The sequence below is a fragment of the Carassius auratus genome, chromosome 1, assembly GCF_003368295.1.
Source record: "Carassius auratus strain Wakin chromosome 1, ASM336829v1, whole genome shotgun sequence".
Taxonomy (NCBI): Eukaryota; Metazoa; Chordata; class Actinopteri; order Cypriniformes; family Cyprinidae; genus Carassius; species Carassius auratus.
In genome coordinates this window covers 31,095,665-31,114,880 of record NC_039243.1, presented here as the reverse complement: position 1 = coordinate 31,114,880, position 19,216 = coordinate 31,095,665, and the positions used below count along the sequence as shown (strand labels likewise).

General features: G+C 36.0%; 3 protein-coding genes across 3 annotated transcripts in view; 2 read left to right on the top strand and 1 right to left on the bottom strand.

Annotated features, from left to right (window-relative positions):
- The window catches only part of LOC113107329 (mediator of DNA damage checkpoint protein 1-like), a 198,893-nt gene that overhangs the window by 69,461 nt on the left and 110,216 nt on the right, over positions 1-19,216 (bottom strand). The window lies entirely within an intron of this gene.
- Positions 5,903-9,283, top strand: LOC113107373 (cysteine-rich protein 3). Its single transcript, XM_026269839.1, has 4 exons — positions 5,903-6,073; positions 8,169-8,263; positions 8,343-8,397; positions 8,568-9,283. Exons 1-4 carry the CDS (start codon positions 6,031-6,033, stop codon positions 8,612-8,614), a joined length of 240 nt encoding a protein of 79 aa, XP_026125624.1. The 5' UTR covers positions 5,903-6,030; the 3' UTR covers positions 8,615-9,283.
- On the top strand, positions 17,710-18,442 carry LOC113107378 (thymosin beta-b). Its single transcript, XM_026269853.1, has 4 exons — positions 17,710-17,798; positions 17,891-18,007; positions 18,143-18,215; positions 18,289-18,442. The coding sequence occupies exons 2-3, from the start codon at positions 17,908-17,910 to the stop codon at positions 18,172-18,174; spliced, it is 132 nt and encodes a 43-aa protein (XP_026125638.1). The 5' UTR covers positions 17,710-17,798; positions 17,891-17,907; the 3' UTR covers positions 18,175-18,215; positions 18,289-18,442.

Sequence of the window (19,216 nt, the reverse complement as noted above, 5' to 3'; positions counted from 1 at the left end):
CCTCTATCGTGATTCCATTGCTCTGGACTAGTTGCAGCACTGAAGGGAATGCAAACTAGAGAGATGCGTCGCTGAAGGGGAAACTCGTGAATAATTTACAAATATTAGATGCTTCTCCAATTTATCTTTACAAACTGCCTCCATTCACTTAAATATCCCATGCATTTTTTTCTCGATGTATGTAAACGTTTGATTTGCTTCGCCTGTAGTTGTTAACACTGGATATTCTCTAGGGCTTGCTGGACATTTAAACCTGAACACGCCTCTTGTTGGCCAGTAGCATGCAAGTCGACCCAAACAAAACAAAGATGTAATGAAATCGACAAAATTATGTAGTCTACTTTTAAGAATTCTAGATTAACTTCTCTTAGTCTTGGATTTCTGTATAGTCTATGTATCACATTTATGTGAACATATGGTTATAACGTTTAACAGATCTATACATTTTTATTCAAGATTTCTTCAATGAGTCACATAGGAGCTGTGCATGTGGGTGTGAGTCTCATTTTCAAATCCCACCTTGACACACTGTTTTTATCTCGCTTTATTTCGAAAACACACTCCCGTGCACGTCATATGCTTCCCAGAATGTGTTTATGATGTGCTATTTCTGCCTGTCCTGTATCCCTTTATTTGTGAAGACTAACAGCTCTCCTGGTTTCATAGAAACACACATTGAGAAGATACTACAATCACAGTAGGCATGTTCTGTAGTGATAATTTAAAGATTGGGCGAGAGATGGCAGCAAGAGGGGTTTGAAAGGAAAAATGGGGGAGTGATAGAGAGAGGGAAAGGGGGATGGGAAGAGAGAGAGAGAGAGAGAGAGAGAGAGAGAGAGAGGATGGGGGAAGGGAGGTGTGTGTGTGTGGTGGGGAGGGGGGTCTCAGCTGATAGGCCCTCTTATTGGTTTGTTCAAATGGTGGGGGAGGGCCCCCAGCATACACCAGCTGTATAAGGAGAGAGAGGAGAAACAAAGGGTGAGATGGCGAGGGGGGAAATAGCGTACGTTTCCTCACTAATACTCAGAGATAATTAAAATTCAGGCAAGGCTGATGATTTAAAATGCTCATTCGGTTCAAATTAAAAATTACCATGCACTCGGATTCTGATTTGATACAATATTAAACACGAAAAACTTCCTTTTAAGTATACATGGTGACCATTCCCAAGCACTCTGTTTCCTTAACCTCGACCAGGCAGATTCTATTCATCAAGAGATCTTCGCAATGCAGTGAAATGTGTATACGCACATAAGCCAGAGGAAGCTGTGCTTTGCATTATTTATTTAAAGGACAAAGGAATTACTGGAAACCTCTAAAACCAGTGTGACTAGTCTCAAAAAAGAGAGAGAGGAACAGAGCAGACTGGGTGAGAATGAGCGATAGAAAGAAAGAAGGGGGGAAAAACACAGGAAATGAGAGAGGGAGAAGGGAGGAGAGCGCCCGGCCTCCTTGCGTTTAAGCCAAACCAAATCTGAGCGAATTGGCATTGGCCGATTCGGATGAGAACCGAGAGGAAAAAACTATAAGACAGAAAAAAAGTTGAAGAGAAATGCTAAGAATGCAAAGGCAAGAATCAACACATTTAAGAGCCGTTTGTTCTGCTGGCTGACCCACTCTTTCTTCTGAATGCAGTTCTGAACTACTACATTTTCACACTGTAAGCCGAAAGCTGGTTTTGATTAAGATGCGTCGACTTGGGTGTTGGTAGTCAGCATTAATTAGTGGAAGACCTGGGTTTAATCACCTCTGTGGGCCGGTAAACATAAAAACATGTCTACTAAACCTAAAAGTATGTTTTATCGTTGTTCTTCAAAAATGGTGCATGTCTTAAGCCGTCTAGTCGGACATCACCAGTTGGCTGAGACAGATGAGTTTACTGTGATGTCTTCTGGAGTAGAAATAGCGGGATCCTGGTCTAGGCGTCTCATGGAGCGTCTTCCCTTCACATCAGAGATTGAGTGTGTTTGCCAAGTTTCTGGTTCGTCGGGCATAGATTCGCTGTCTGCTTTCAAGCCTCTTGGCCCAATGCATGTCATGCCAAAACCAACTGAGACTTACAAACATTATAACACGCACAGTCGTACATAAATCACACACATGCCAGCTTGTCTCAAGCCTGCAGCTCTGTAACTTAACATGCCACATACTGTTCACATAAACATGCTTTATGGCATGTTATTAATGCTTGTCAGTATTGTGTGCACTGGGTTTTACACAAAGCCCCATTACAGCAAAACTTGTACAAATACTAACCATGAACTGCATGTGGTCGCTAACAAACATGTCTTATGTTCACCATGGCTGCATTCATTTGAATACAGATCCAGTAAAAACTGAAATAGTGTGAAACATTATAAAAATTTAAAATACAGTTTCAAATCCAGTCTTAAGTGTCACATGGTCCTTCCGACAGGAATAAGTTAAATTTTTAAATATATTCAAATAGAATGCGGGTCTTTAAAATGTATTGATATTTCACAACATTACTGTGTTTTTGACCAAACAAAGGCAGTTTTGAAGAGCTTATAAGATACTTCTTTCAACAATATTAAAAAATCGTAATTTTATAAACTTTTGATCGATAATGTAGCCCTCATGATTTGATTATTTTAATGAATCATTCAGAAATGCTTAAACACTCAGGAGTTAGCCGTTTGAATCAGTCTGACAAATTCTGTGTTGCATGAACTCATCGAATCAATTATACAATTAATAATAGAAATTCAGTTGCTTCAGTATAACTAGACTGCTCTTACTTGCTCTGCAAGAAAGCAAAAATATATTCTCTATCTGTTTTTATACTCGTGGTAGATAAAAGCTATGCAACTAAATTAATAAGCAGGCCTATATAATGTAATAATATAAAATTAAAAATAAATCAAATATTGACTAAAAGAGAATTATTCTTTTTTGAATGGAACCCATGTTTATACACGTCTTTATTTTGCTGCATACTATTTTCATAAAGGTCTAATACAAAAATGAGTTAATATTCAGGATATTTGAATGTATAATAAAACCGTTTTCAACATTTTGTAATAATATCTCACTGAAAAAAGCATCTGACTCACTTTATCCCATTTTGGGATTCTTCATTTAATAATTCATGGCTAATCTTTAGCCAAATAATTTACATGTTCTCTTTTCATTGGCAATTCACCAGCATGTATAATGTATGTTTTTTTTTAGTCCTGAATAAATTTGCTTTGACATAAGATTAGATTTATGTGTCATGTAGAAAATATACTTTGAATATTTTTCCTTTCAGTATAAAAAGGCCCGTGTTTGTCTGGACAGCTGTATGAGGTGAGTACTTTCTGAATATGTATTCATATTGCACAAATTGTGTATAGCTTGCTTGATTAAGAGGGCGACACAGCTTACCCCACTTTCCCCTACTTTTATTCTATCCCCTCTTCTCCATTTCTCAGCCAGAAAGAAGAGGATTTAGGCTAGTTTTTCAGAGCCAAACCAAAGCAGCATGAAAAAGGACAGAAAGAGAAGCCCTCCCTTCCTCTAACCCTGTTTTGCTCTTCTCTGTGTAGTTTGGCAGTAGACACTAGTGTGTGTGTGTGTGTGTGTGTGTGTGTGTGTGTGTGTGAACAAGCACTCATGTGGACAGGGCTCTGACTCTGCTGTTTGGTGAAGTTCCAAGTTAGGCTTGATGGGAAATGTTTTTTCATCCCTCTCTGAATGAAGTTGGTTCAGTATACACAAGACTGTCGAGCAACCACTGGACCAAATTCTGAGAAGAGACTGACGCTCAACACTTACCTGTCCAGCAGAAACACACTAGTATATATAGTAAATATCTTTTTTTGAATTCAAGAATTTGAGTGAACTTCACAGGGAATGGACTGAGGCTGGGGTCTAGGCATACAGACATGTCAAGGAATTTGGCTACAGTTGTCGTATTACTCTTTTAAGCCACTCCTGAACCACAGGAGCACTTCTTGCTTCCACTTGCAGCTTTTTGAAGATGCTGATTTCATTTTCCAGCAGGATTTGGCACCTGCCCACACTGCCAAAAGCACCAAAAGTTGGTTAAATGACCAAAGTGTTGGTGTGCTTGACTGGCCAGCAAATTCACCAGACCTGAACCCCAGAGAGAATCTATGGGCTATTGTCAAGAGGAAAATGAGAAACAAAAAGACCAAAAAATGCAGATGAGCTGAAGGCCAGTGTCAAAGAAACCTGGGCTCCATCCCACCCCAGCAGTGCCACAAACTGATCACCTCCATGCCACGTTGAATTGAGGCAGTAATTAAAGCAAAAGGAGCCATATACCAAGTATTGAGTATGTACAGTGAATGAACATACTTTCCAGAAGGCCAGCAATTCACTAAAAATGTTTTTTTTAAATATTGGTCTTATAAGTATTCTAATTTGTTGAGATTGGCGGGTTTTTGTTTAATGTGAGCCAAAATCATCACAGTTAAAAAGAACCAAAGACTTAAACTACTTCAGTCTGTGTGCACTGAATTTATTTAATACATGAGTTTCACAATTTGAGTTAAATTAACAGAAACAAATAAACTTTTCCACAACATTCTAATTTATTGAGGTGAAAGAATATTCTAATATATATAAATGAAAACTTTTGGGAAGTAGTCATGCTGATGTAAATATTATTGCAAAAGTTTTTCAAGAAATAAATCTATCTGTGCACCACAACAGATATAAGGTTTAAAGGTCTACAGGCTATTGGACACTTTAAAATTGCGCTCAGTGAGTTTTTTTTTTTCTTTTCTTTTTTTTTTCAACACTTGCCAATATGAAAGTTGAGTTTATTTAGGATGCAGCATCGTGCAAATCCAAACATTTTTTGCTGATGACATTTTAGAAATATACTTAAGCCATATATATAACAAAAGTGTCCATAAACATGGCAGATTCTATGAGGCATCCTGCTCCATGTGATATAAAACAGCTTTTATTAAACTACTTCGTGGAGTCTTCATCTCATGAAAATTCACATGATTTTAAAAGTATTCAAATGAGGAACAAATAGTGGAAAAAATACAGAGAAGTTTTTTGAATTTATAAATGCTACAAATTTTCAGTCGCAGCTAAGCATTTGGCATTTATTGTAGAGGAAAAAAATCACATGCAGGAATTCCACATTGAATTGTTCAGACATGCAGACCATAACAAAGCTCTTCCTATTTAAATGAAGCCTATGTGTTTTCCCTTCCAGCTCACACATTGTGGAGGAGTTGTGTGTGTGTGTGTGTAAATCATGCTAAATGGAGGGCAATAGTGCATTGCAACTCGAGCCAGACTCTTATTCATCCTTTATATCTCAACACACACATACAAAAACACGCTCTCAGTCTCGGCTTGAATGATTCTCCTTCTCACGGCTTTCTGTACTCATCCAATCAAGTGCCTTTTGGTGATGTCATCTGTGTGTGTGTGTGTGTGTGTGCCAGCAGTTTTGGGTTTCTCCTCAAGTCCAGTTCTCCCACACTGGAGCTTTTAAATCTCTTGGATGGAGAGAAAGAGGATGAAAAAGGGCGAGCGGACAGATCGAGGGGTTGAGAAGCGGCCACCATGACAACCTATGAAATCCGAGCAGCTGACATCTGTGTCCCTCGATCTCAATCTCCCTCTCTGTTGTTTCCTTGACTCGCATCCAGCAAACAACCCACAAGCTTTCATTTCATAACAGACTCTGACAAGTCTGATGACCTCACATGGCCCTCAACATCATCTTTGATTTCAAACTGCAACGACTGACCACAGAAGAAGTGTGAAGTGTCTTTAAAACAGCCAGACCGACTTAAGTCCAACCCCGCTATGACAGACTCATCATAACACAGCACTTCTGACCAACATTTTCCTCCTCTCTGTCATCTGACTGTTCGAATTGAGCATATTTTCTTTTGAAATCATTTCTTGCTTCCTGTCACTGCACTGCTCTTGCCACATCCTTTGCTGTACTGAAGGGCTGTCACAATTGAGACGCTTACATATTTCCTGCATCTCAACATCTCACGCATCAAAATCTGTTAGAGATCTGTTACAATGGTGAGCTTCTGTCCTGTATGTGGGAAGCCTGTTTATTTTGGTGAGTGACATCTGGGGTTGGAGGGATCCATCATTAAAATGCTTAAAACATATACTGATGAAGATGATAATGAAGTTTTATGTAGTTCTCATCATTGAGAAACATCAGTGTTGAGCGTTGAGTTGCTGCATGTTACGTTTGGATTCTGTTTTGACTTAACAGTGTCCATTAATTTGACTTGCTGTTGCTATATTTGAGTGATTTGGATTATATTGTGTGTTTGCATGTATAGTTATATTGTGATAACTTCTTATGTTAAGTAAAATGAGATGTTGTAAAAAGAGCATAGCAGGGCATGCCAAATGGTAACTTTGAATTAGCTTTAGTTTCTGCTTTTATGCTAGGTCAAACAAACACTTTTTTGTGTAACCAAGTGTGTGTAAGCCTATATCTCAATACCTTTGTGTAGAGTTAATCAGTCTGCTGCTTCCTAACTGCCATCAGCACATCACAACATGAGTCACGCGAGCACAGGAAGTGTCTGCCTGTGGCAGGAAGTGGAATAGGCCAGAGCTAGAGAGGCTTGACTGTTTAAATTGGCAGATAACAATACTGAAACCTATGAACACTTGAAGAAAGATGAGAATTTGGCCTAAAAAACCATGTAGCTGCCAGTCAGCATTCAGCATTGAAACCAAGGGAAAAAAGCTCCCTCTGTATTGAGCTGGACTGCAGGCAGGTCTGGTTCTGCCAGGAAGTGGAATATGGAATAATTTGCATACGGAATTAAAATTGTGTAATTCAATTCAAGAAAATGTTTAAGCAAGGTGGTTAATGATTATTTAATTTAACGGGTATTATAATTTATTTTATTTTATTTTTTCTTTATATACTTTGTATATGTGTGCCTTGTATGAATCGCTACTAGTGAAAAAGTGCCGCTCATTTGATTGATAATTATGTACAAAGGGTAGGCTTAATAAGCAGAGGCTTCAGCCTACACCTTTTCGGTTATTATGTACAACTTTATTTATTTTTGTATGATTGATTGTCTGTGAGGACCGAAATGAAATAAATAAACAAATAAAAAAAAGAGAAAAAGCTAGAGGTTCAGACTCATTTTCATCCTGGTTTCATGTCCAGTGGTAACATTCAGGGGTTCAGTAGGAAGAGGGGCACATGAAAGGGGAATATCTACATAGAACTGAGAATGGGAATTCAGTCCAAAATGACTGTGGAATCAACATTTTGAGGAATTATTGAGAGTGTAATCTAAATTCAGATTCTCATTTTCCATAGTATTGGGCGGTGAAAACGAATAGAATAATTCAGTTATTATTATCTTTTTTTTTTTTACAACAGAATCATTTTGACTATGGAAGCCCGTTTCCGCCACTGAATTAAAAATAAAAAAGGTAGTTGCGCCTTTTTATCTCACAATTCTGACTTGTTTTCTCAGAACTGCTTGAAATAAACTCACAATTCTGTCTTTTTTCTCAGAATTGCATGATATAAATTGTCAGTTCAGACTTTTTTCTAAGAATTCTGTAAATTGTCAATTCAGACTTTTTTCTTAGAATTGCGTGATATAAAATCACAATGCAGACTTTTTTTCTCAGAATTGCATGATATAAACTACTAATTGCGAGTTATAAAATCAGAATTGTGAGATAAAAAGTTGCAATAACGTTTTTTTTTTCAGTGGCAGAAAAAACCTTACCTTACAGTATAAAACCTATGAGGCAAATCTACAGTACCACAAATGCTTACAAACTGAAGGACACATAATTTCAGAGGATGAGCAGAAATAATTCAGTTTAAAATTAAAACAAATGATTTTTAACCCAAAAACATTCACCTATGAGCGAAAAAGAGTAAATTAAGTAATGAGACAGAATGTACATTATTGTGTTCATATATGTGTTATAATATATCAGGAAAAGCTAATAAAAAAAATAAAAATTAAATAAATAAATTAAAATGTATTTATTATTCCATGGTGAAACCAGACTTACATACAAAACTCACATAAACAAACCACCGCACACATCTATGGCATGATTTTAAGCAGCTCCCTTGACTCTTACCAAACTAACCCCAGCTTCAGCAAACACACCTGGCTGATTGCTTAACCTTTGACCTTTGATCCATGCAGGTGAGAAGAAGAGGTCATTGGGACGAGATTATCACCCGTTGTGCTTGAAGTGTCACAAGTGTAAAAGACAGCTAACAGCTGGCCAGCATGCAGAGGTATACATACATATATATATACATTTTCATATATGCTATAAATGTTGCCTTTTAATGTCACTGTTACATCTCTGTGCAGCACGATGAGAAGCCATACTGCACTAACTGCTACATGAGAGATTTTGGACCCAGAGGTGAAAGCAATTGATTGTATTGTTTACATATATATATATTTATATATATATATATATATATGTACATATACATTTTTGTGTGTTTTAAGTATATTATATTTTGTGTGTGTGTGTGTGTGGATTTTAAGTATATTAAATTATTTTTATTTATTCATTTATCTATTGTGCAGGCAGCCAAAAACCTGTTGCTCGGAGCTTTAACACGGCTGCTTCATAAGAAAGACACACCATCTAGATTTACAAACGACAGACCTACAGTATCTGATTTACACCGTCACGCACAGCAAACCACTGTAAAACACTGTAAAACAGCGAAATGAGTTACTTCATGTTTGAATTCTTTTGCCATGATTTCACAGTTAAGGCACCTTAATATTATACATAATTGTTTTATTGAGTTGTATCTTATTCCTTAGAAAGAGAGATGTGGAAATATCAAAAAGCTAATGTTGGTGTAGGAGGCTCTCATGTACAATCATCATGTGTTTTTGGTCAAGACTTTGTATTTCATTAATTAATCAATTAACATGAAACACGATGTAAACACAATTTTTGTGCTCTATTATTGTTTGTTCTTTTCTGGGATTTTGAAGATCAGATGCTATAAAACAAAAAGGTTTTTTTCATTAGGCAGTAAATGTATCTACAAAGCAAAAATTACAATAATTAATCATTGTGTCTTTTTAATAAGAAGCAGAAGCCTGTGTCCCAAACCGCGTAAGTGATGGCTTTATCATTTTTGTTAGTTCAGGAAGAATATATATTTGATTTTATTTAATTTTTTGTCATTACTTCATTTAAAGAAAGTGTCACTCAAAACTGCCAGCTAGCATATTGTCAACTCATTGAATCAGATTAATAATTTCATTTATTTTATCTTCAAATCCAGAAAATTAACTGAAAAAAAAGAATGTAATAAATATTATGATTTTTATGGAATATATTTTTTTCATTTGAAAATTTTATTTGAATAATTGAAGATTTATACCTCAAAATGTAATTGCCTAAAACTGGAATATGAATTATTATTTTCATCTTGTCCACAAAAGTGATACTTCTATCTATCTATCTATCTATCTATCTATCTATCTATCTATCTATCTATCTATCTATCTATCTATCTATCTATCTATCTATCGAATCCATCCATCCATCCATCCATCCATCCATCAGCTCTAAAACAATTTTATAATAAATGATTATTATTATTTATTATGAATTTATTTAATATTATTTATATGTGTGTGTGTGTATATATAAATATATATATATATATATATATATATATATATATATATATAATATTCTTATACATGGTGTGAGTGCATGTAGATGCTTCTGAAGATGACCAGCCAATTAATAAAAAAAATCAGCATGCATTAACAGTAAGTATGATTTACAGAAACACCCATCATCTATAATTTAACCTATCATCCATCATCTGTTATTATTGTTATTTATTATGTAGTATTTATATGGTATGTTTATATATTCTAATTCTATTATTTTAATTATATTATTAATTTGACATATTATAAATTATTTAACTATATATATATATTTATAAACTATTTAAATATATAATATTCTGATAACTATACAGAATGTAATATATTTATATTTATATAATACATTATTATTACCATTTATTATGTATTTGTTTAATATTATTTATTTTGGATTTATTTAATATTCTTATAAAAAGTGTGAATGCATAGTAGATGTTTATGAAGATGAGAAGCCAATTAATAAAAAATGAAAAAAAATCCCACATGCATTCACACTAAGTATGATTTACAGCAACACCCATCATCTGGAGCCAGAGAGAGAGAGAAAGAGAGAGAGAGAGAGAAGCCTGGCAAATGGCTGTCTTCACAAGGCCAGGGCAGTCTGCTGGAATGTGTCTGTGTGAGTGTGTGAGCTGGCAGCCTTTCTGTAGCAGACCTACTGCTGGATACCTGCTGTTGATCCTGTCAAACTCTCACATGCACACACACACACACACACAGCCCTGTTCCTGCAGGCATATGTGCATGTGTGAGCACGGGCACGTTCAAGAGCACACATGTGATTAGCTTCATGCATGAGCAAACATTTGCACTGAGGAAGAACATAAACCAGGTTAAGATCCGGGACTTAGTTTGGTTATCATTGCCACTCCTTTTTTCTTCCAGATTAAGACAGAGAAAAAAAAATGAAAGAAAGGTGGCATGAAGGAGGTGGAGGGATTAATCCAGGCAGTGAAGTAGGGAGGGTTCGTGCATGTGTGTAAAGAGGGTTCCCTGCTGCAGTGTGTCTTTGAACCCACCCCCACCTTGACAGGTCACATGGTTTGTGTGATGCCAGCTGTCTCATTTGCATGTGTTTTAACTACACCACAAATCCATCAGTTGGGAGGGAAAGCACGAGAGAAAGAGAGAAGGGGGCGGAGATAAGAAAAGGGGCTGCAAACACACTAGAAGAACTGATTGATGAAGAAAGATGCCTTCATTCCTGTGGGCTTCAGAGATGTGGAGGTTGTTAGATGCCCACCACACCCTCTAAGACTCATTTGATATGTGCATGGTAAAGAGGAGCATGATCGCCCATATTTCATGCAATGAGACCAGTCACTGTCAAAATGCATATGGCTTATTTCATATCCAAACCAAAACAGTAAAAAAATGATATGCTTTCTCTAAAAAAAAAAAAAAAAAAAAAACTATAAGTTTCAGGTTTTCAATATTGGTTTTCTATATATCATCAGTGCAAGAAACCTGCAAGTTAATCATTGAACACCATTTTCACTGCTGAATTTGCCAACTATGTTACAGACAAAGTGTATGAATTTTAAGAATCCTATTTTTGGATATATCCATGTAATTGTTTAAAGGCATAGTCCAGCCAAAAATGAAAATTCTGTCAAAATGTTCATAATTTCTTGATTTTCCTATTTCTTCTGTGTAACGTAAAAGAACATATTTTGAAGAATGTCGACAGTTTTAGTTCCCATTGACTTCCATTATGTGGACAACAAATACAAATTAAGTGTTAGCAACATTCTTTAGAATAACTCATTTTGTGCACCACAGGAAAATAAAAATAGTTCACAAGCAAAAACTCAATTCATTGTCATCATTATACAGTCACACACAGGATCAGGACAACTATGCTACTTTGACTAGTAACACAGTTAACATTTTAACCATTTTGTTTCATAATTTCAGCGGATGGCCTTGGTCAACCACATTCTAAATTTGTGTTTATTTTAGCTTCAAAGATTTTTTTTAATCATAAAAAGTCTATCAAACATAATTAATATATTCCATGACAATAGGTTATTGTAGATAAAATATTGAAATAAATGGGACGACACCATAGTACCACAATATGTTCAAAATGTTCTATTTTCTAAAGAAAATAGTTAATATAAACATGCACACACACTTAATGTCATCAGTTATATGATATTTGCCATAAAATTATAGAATGACTCATTTGCATTCTGGTAATGGGGGCCAAGTAATGCATATGCATTCATAATATGCATAAAATTATGTTTTTACTCTTCATTGTGGACACACTGTGCCTCATTGTTCTTGTTGGCTATTAATAGCAATAGCATCGTGCTTAATTATTGTCTTAACCGAGTTGTCTTGAATTCAGAAATGTGTTAATAAGCACCCTTGAAGCACTTCATGAGACTCGGTTTGTGCTTCTGTGGTGGAGGTTTCACAGTCACTCACTCATACGCTGACAATGTGATGTAGGAGGCTAATGTCATTGTGCTAATCAAAGCCTGGGCTAATAGCTAATGCTATCTAAGAGTAATGAAGCAGTCCATTCATCTTTACAGAGACAGCAGCTCTGCAGACCACACTGCATGAGAGGACGGTGCCCTTCAAACAATGTGTTGTGAGATCATGAAACACAAAGGCATGAGGGTCATTTCAAACATGCAGATGTTTTTGTTTGATATGAAAATCTCATTGAAATGTATGAGATAATGTGAAAAAGGGGAGTGAAGGTCTACGTGTGAGTAAGGTAATAACAATAGGCAATGTGATTTTAAAGTTGGTCTGTGACATTTTTTTACGCTGCAAAGAATATCATTTAGATAAAAAATGTTACAAATAATTTGTATCAAATGTTGTCTTTGAAGGCCTTAATTAGGATTAACTTGTCCTAATTAATATATAGAGAGCATGTATTCAATAACTAGCAGAAATTAAGTTAGATATGTTATGGAATTTAATTATTATTATTATTATTTTAACTTTCAGTGAATTGCAAAAAAAAAGATGCCAAGGCTGGTTTGGATATTAAACAATTAGGGTGAAAAATTCTAAAATGAAAACAAGCAGCAATGTTTTTATAACGCCATAGAGAGAATACACAGTTTTCATTTTTAAAGTGAAATCAACAGAAATAAATTATTTTGGGTGATTCTGCATGTCAGACTGAGACTGAAGAAACAATGTACCTTCTCATTGTGTGTAGGAGCTGTTTCAGCCATGCTATCGTCGCCTCCTGTTGGAGACCAGTGTTTAGTGCAGTCTCCATTAAAACGAGGGTTATGATAAGCATATTGAATATACAAAACATAGCATATGATTGACACTGCTGCCATGTGCTGTTCCCGGGACATCAACATGCTGCTCCGAAGGTTCCTGCCACAGCTTGGTCCCAAAGATCCTGTCAGATCACAATTACAGACACCACAGAGGTTGCTTGAAAGGGTGTCTTTTTTCAGAGCTTCCCAGATCTCAGAGTTTATTGTCAAATGAACCTGCTACGGTTCCACAGCTCCGTGTCATGACAGCTCCCGTTTCAAAGCTTCCCAGAGGTTCCTGACAGGGTCACACCATGTCATTTCCACCACAAATGTTCCTGTCATGATGGTGCAGACATTCTTGCCACAGCCACCAAAGAAATACGGCCAGTGCCGCCCCGGTGATTCCTGTCGTAGACTCTGCCAGAGCTCTCATCTCATTGTCTGAGTGACATTTCTAGCTGGATGAATGACCATCACCTTCAGCTCAACCTTATGAAGACAGACTCCTGGTGATTCCAGCTAACCCATTGATTAATCACAACTTCTCTATACAGCTGGGTTCATCAACCATTACTCCTTTGAGGACAGCCAGAAACCTATGAGTTGTGATGGATCATCAGTTAAGCTTCACAGACCACATTGCTACAACGACCCGGTCCTACAGATTTGCCTTATACATCATTAGGAAGATTAGACCCTCCCTTCTTGTCCAAGCTCTTGTTCTCTCCAGACTGGACTATTGTAATGTTGTCCTGGCGGGCCTTCCTGCATGTACTGTCAAGCCTCTGCAATTGATCCAGAATGGTGCAGCCATTGTTGTCTTCAATGAGCAAAAAGAAAAGCTCACGTTACTCCTCTCCTCATCAGGTTACACTGGCTACCAGTAGCCGCTCGCATCAAATTCAGGGTACTAATGCTTGCCTACAAGACGACCACTGGCACGGCACCAACATAACTAAACTCACTGGTTAAATCTTATGTGCCCTCCAGAAGTTTGCGCTCTGCAAGTGAACGACGCCTTGTGGTGCCATCCCAAAAAAGTTCAAAATCACTCTCACTGACCTTTTCCTGGACTGTGCCCAGCTGGTGGAATGACCTCCCAATCTCAATTCGTTGAGTCTTTACTCGTTTTCAAGAAACATCTAAAGACTCATCTTTTTCGCCAGCACTTAACCAACTTATACTAGCACTTTTCCTTTTCTTGTCTTTTATATTTATAAAAAAATACATAAAAATAAAAACCTGGCTATGCATTCAGTACTAGACTGAGACTTGTCATGGCACTTGTATACTGTTGTTGTTCTCTTGTTGACCTGACTGCTTCTATTGTTCTCATTTGTAAGTCGCCCTGGATAAAAGGTTCTGCTAAATGATTAAATGTAAATGTAAATGTCATCCTGCCTGGTCCCAGAGGTTCCTGCTGAAGCCACTCTGGTCCAAAAGGATTCTGTCGAGCATCAGAGGATCTTCTCACGTTCCCTGTGTTTGCTCTCACTGGTGTGATTCCTCCATATTCATTACCTGTGGGCCACATTAAAAAGACTTGTGATAGGAAATAGGAAAAAATATGATAATCTGGAAATATTAACCATTTTAACCTATTTTTTCTTAAGTTGGTTAACACTTGTTTTACCAATTATATAAATCACTTTAAATGTGAATTTGAATAATAAACTCAGCAGGTAGTACCAGGTAAATAAGCAAAAACGTAAAAAAGAGGAGTTACACTGTGGTAAAGTAAGGTATTTTTTCACCTCTTCAGCGCTACTTTTTTAATGCCACTTTGGGCGCACAACAAGCGCATCTTTCCATTCTTCATTTTCAGCAATGCGTACGTGTTCACTTTGATGAATAATTTTCTATAATTTATACATTTTATTTCTATTTTACTACATTTAAACATGTACTAATATAAGTAATATTAATATATGCACATAAGATCATAAAAAACTATTACAAATAACTTACAAAAAGAGTGGCATTATTTAAAATGTTAAATGTTAAACATCTTAATTTCAGAATAACATGATCAGAAAACATATACGTCTTCACATTTCATTCAATAAGTTACATTTAATTACTTTGTATACAATATTTTTACATAAAGTCATGTTTTTTCTTTAAAAAGCCCACAAAGCCATACAAAGTCTTTGCTTATTACATATACATTCGAAGACATTTATATCACACATTACAGACTTTAAAGTCCTTCCAATCAAAACAAACTCATTTAGATGTGTTTACTTCCAGTTTAATGACATAGAAAACATAAAATATTTGTACAAATATTATAGACTCCATACGTTTAAATTGTAGGGTAAATAGAAATAAATAGAGCACAAATTGCATTTACAGAGACAACCGATATCATCCAAAGTGCACCTTGGCCCTTCGCCATCGTCAGCTGAGGTCTGTGGTCTCACCTTCTTAAAATCCCTATATATATTTGGGACTGATTCAAAAGAAGCTTTGAGTGCATGAGAAACACAAACCAAACATGACCAAATCATTGCTTATGTCATTGAAATGAACTGTTATAGCTTCATGGGCACTAAAAGCATGAAGAATTCTGGCTCAGATGGGATGTTGCCACATGAAAGCTACGGAGACCACACACACCAAACTGACTCTTGTGTTTCTTGGTTTCCAGATGAATAATCAATGTTTGGACTGGAACTGAAGTCTTCATATGCTTACTGGAGTCTACAGCTTTTGGCTACACCAAAGCTAACTCAGCAAAACTATATTTAAAGTTGGTGGTAAAAATAAAAATAAAATACATTCCCACCCTTGTAATGAAATACATAGTGACCTGAATACTTAGTGGTTAAGAGACCACAATACAGTCAGTTTAAAAAAGAGGATACTGGGAATGTTTCAGAATGTATCAGAGCATACCTTGTCTCTCTCACCACTCGCTTCTCATGTGTGTGCTAATTCAATCTTGAATCAAATTCATAAATCTGGATCATTCATTCAGTCAGATGAAGAATTAAAGAGACAGTTCAGCTAAAAATGAAAATTCTGTATGACTTTTTTTCTTCTACTTTTGGGGAACATCCTGGCCATTCTTTTCAGTACAGTTAAAGTGAATTTAGGCTCCAAAATCAAACATATTATTCACTAAATATTCCCTTTTTATAAGCACTCATTAAAAAAAAAACATCTGATTTATGAATTCATTGTTCTTTTAAGTCTGATTTGTCAATGAATCAGTGGATCCAGGCCACAAAAACTAGCTGAATGGTTTGTGAAGCAATCTGAACCAGATTTAGAGTTATACAAGATCCTAAGCAGTGCAACTGTTTTCCACATTGATTATAATAAGAGGTGTTTCTTAGCATATTAAAATCATTTCTGAATGATCACGTGACACTGAAGACTGGAGTATCCGGCTGCTGGAAATGTAGCTTTGACCACAGGAATAAAGTATCAGAGCGTTTTCAGTAAAAGCTCATATGATTCCCCATGGGAAAATAGATCTCTAGAAGTTCAAATGCACACCCCAAAACAGACGGCTCACCTTCCCGTTCCTCTCTCTGAAAACGTTTGTCAGTATCACCCTGCAGGACTGAAACTCCCCTCCAATCTGTAAAACACCCCCCTGAGACCCACTTCCAGAAGCCCTCCACATACAAGATTATTAACCAAATGCTCTGCCTTTGTCTCGGCTTTGGGGAGCAGTTCCTTAACTGTTTCACGCAAACTGAAGGAAAAAGCATTGCTTGGGCAACTTCTGAGTAGGATCAGAACAAGGCCATCAAAATAAATTTAATTGAGAAGCAAACTCAACACATTAAAAAATTATCAAAATGTAGTTTTGGTTCCCTTGGAAAAAACCCAATAGCATTTTACATTGGCTTTTGGATAATTGCAGAAAAGTGTGACTGACAAAAGTTTATTATGATGACTAAAAAACATATAAGAATCATAATCATAAATAAGTTTTGAAGCATGACTTCAAAGTCACTAATCTTTTGACAACTCTTTCGGTCTTTATTTAAAGAACATTTCCCTGGAAGTTTTAGTAAGAATCATTTGCAAGAGCGTGATTATAAACACAACAAGGCTGAAAAAAGCAGAATAGTGAGTTTTCCTGAAGTATTTTTATGTCATCAACAACCAATGCAGTCCTATTAAGCTGTATTAAATATAAGCTTTAAAAAAAAAAAAATCAATTGGAATATTACTATTTTAAGCAGCATATTAGTAGTTTGTTAGTATGCTACACTGTCAGTAAAAAATAGTCTAATATATGAAGGAACTTTCCATATAGATTTTTCACAGGTTATTTTTTTTTTTACCTGCATTTTAAATTACGCATTGTATTTTATTTTATTTTTTCAGTTACAACGGATAATGGACAAAGGATAAAGTCCTGGAAAATTACTAATTTTTTTTTTCATTTTTCTAAATGAACTAATTGAATTACAAAGCGCTTGGTTTTAGCTCACATGACAACAGCACAACAATAAGCTAAAGATCATTGTAGATTAAAAAATACAATTATACATTTTTACGTTTTAGCCTACATTTGTCTTCATTTTTTTAAGTCAGACAATAAATAAATCAAATGCATTCACGGTAGTCTAAATTCCAGATATTAGCATTTTAATCAAGATTTAATTATTCTTTTGGGGAAATCACACTAGGTGTCATTACTGGGAAAACACAGTCAAGCAATTGACCAATTAACCAATGAAAATGCAGGAACAGAATGGTCAACAACTTGCACCTGCACTTGTAATTAAATTGTTCCTTGGTTAGCATTTAGACAGCATTGTTTAGATAAGTGATAAGATATATAATCGCTAGTTGAGCAATTTTACTCTGTCTTCTGTATTTTGTGTTGTTCTTCTGCAGTAAAGTGAGCTGATTTGTGCAGTCCCTCGTTTTGTGGCTCTTATAACATCATATTTGTCTTTAATATCTTTGTTCATCCAATTTATTTTCCCTCAGAAAGCTGAAGTGAAGCAATGGCTGACAAACCAGATATCAGCGAGGTCTCTCAGTTTGACAAGACCAAGCTGAAGAAGACCGAGACACAAGAGAAGAACACCCTTCCCACTAAAGAGAGTAAGTTTGAGTTTTACAGCTGCACTTTCCTTTAAAACCTTGAATGATGTTTTTTGTTATTAGCAACTTTGTGTGTAGATTAGTTTCCCTTTTTGTTTTAAGTGGGCTTTCTTGTTCCCTCTCCCCTGTTTCAAGCTATCGAACAGGAGAAGCAGTGTGAGGCGTAAACGATCTTCACCGAGGGCAAGCTGTGGAGAGCTGTGAGATGGCAAGTCACTTCACTAAGAGGGATTCTCCTGACCACCAGACACTAACCTGAAGTGGGGTGTTTGCCCTCACAGTTTAACTTCTGTAGAAGACCTTTCTGAAGGATGACTGACTTGATCAGTGTCAGTGACGAGATGGATTACTCTGCACTGAGGCGAACTCTTGTCAATCTAAATGAAAATGTGTTATATTTGCCCTCATCTTTAGTGAAATAAACCTTTCAGATGACTCTGTGGCTTTTTTTTTTTTTTTCTTTTATAATTACCCTACCATTCGGTACTAGTTGATCTGCCCTGGCTACTGATTCTGTTCTTGTCTTGCTGAAGGAGGGTTTTCAGTTGAGGGAGGAACAAATCTGAAGTGTTCCACTTCTTTGTAGCACTTGCCCAGTGCTTGCTTTATCACAGACACAATGGATTGGCTCTAATATGGACAATTAAACACTTTATGTAATTTTTCCAACACTTAATATTTTGCATGAAAGTGCATGTCTTTCTCTGCTCATATGGGGACCGCTAACCATTCTAGTAAATGAATACAACACATTTTGTTGTATTTTGTTTGTGTGTCGCATTAAATTCATGTGTTCTGTTTGAGTCTTGGCCCCATGTGCCTTCCGTAGATCTGTCTATCTAACTACTATCTATCATGATTCTTTTAAATGCTTTCTTCAGTCATTTTTGTATGTGCCACAAGAATTTTATGTTAAAAAGGTTTGGGGCACATAATAATGAATTCTTAAGCAAGGCTTAATTCACAAATATATTCCATAAAAAAGAGCAACTAGATAGCAAAACCTAGAGGCAATAGCCTTGTGATAAACTAATATCCCTTGCAAAGCTGAAATTGGACTTAATATACTTTTCTCAAAACAGTTAATGAAAAGTCTGCAAATAATATCATCCAATGTTGACCTCAAGTCTGTGTATATATATTTTAGTATTCTTTGCATTCCTCACAATGTCTTACAAATTCCAAATATTTTTAGTCTCCATTGAAACA

Coding starts and splice junctions, on each gene's coding strand:
- LOC113107373 (XM_026269839.1), top strand. CDS start 6,031: ATGGTGAGCTTCTGTCCTGTATGTGGGAAGCCTGTTTATTTTG. Junction 6,074..8,168: donor TGGGAAGCCTGTTTATTTTG/GTGAGTGACATC, acceptor TGATCCATGCAG/GTGAGAAGAAGAGGTCATTG. Junction 8,264..8,342: donor CAGCTGGCCAGCATGCAGAG/GTATACATACAT, acceptor ATCTCTGTGCAG/CACGATGAGAAGCCATACTG.
- LOC113107378 (XM_026269853.1), top strand. CDS start 17,908: ATGGCTGACAAACCAGATATCAGCGAGGTCTCTCAGTTTGACAAGACC. Junction 18,008..18,142: donor CACCCTTCCCACTAAAGAGA/GTAAGTTTGAGT, acceptor CCCTGTTTCAAG/CTATCGAACAGGAGAAGCAG.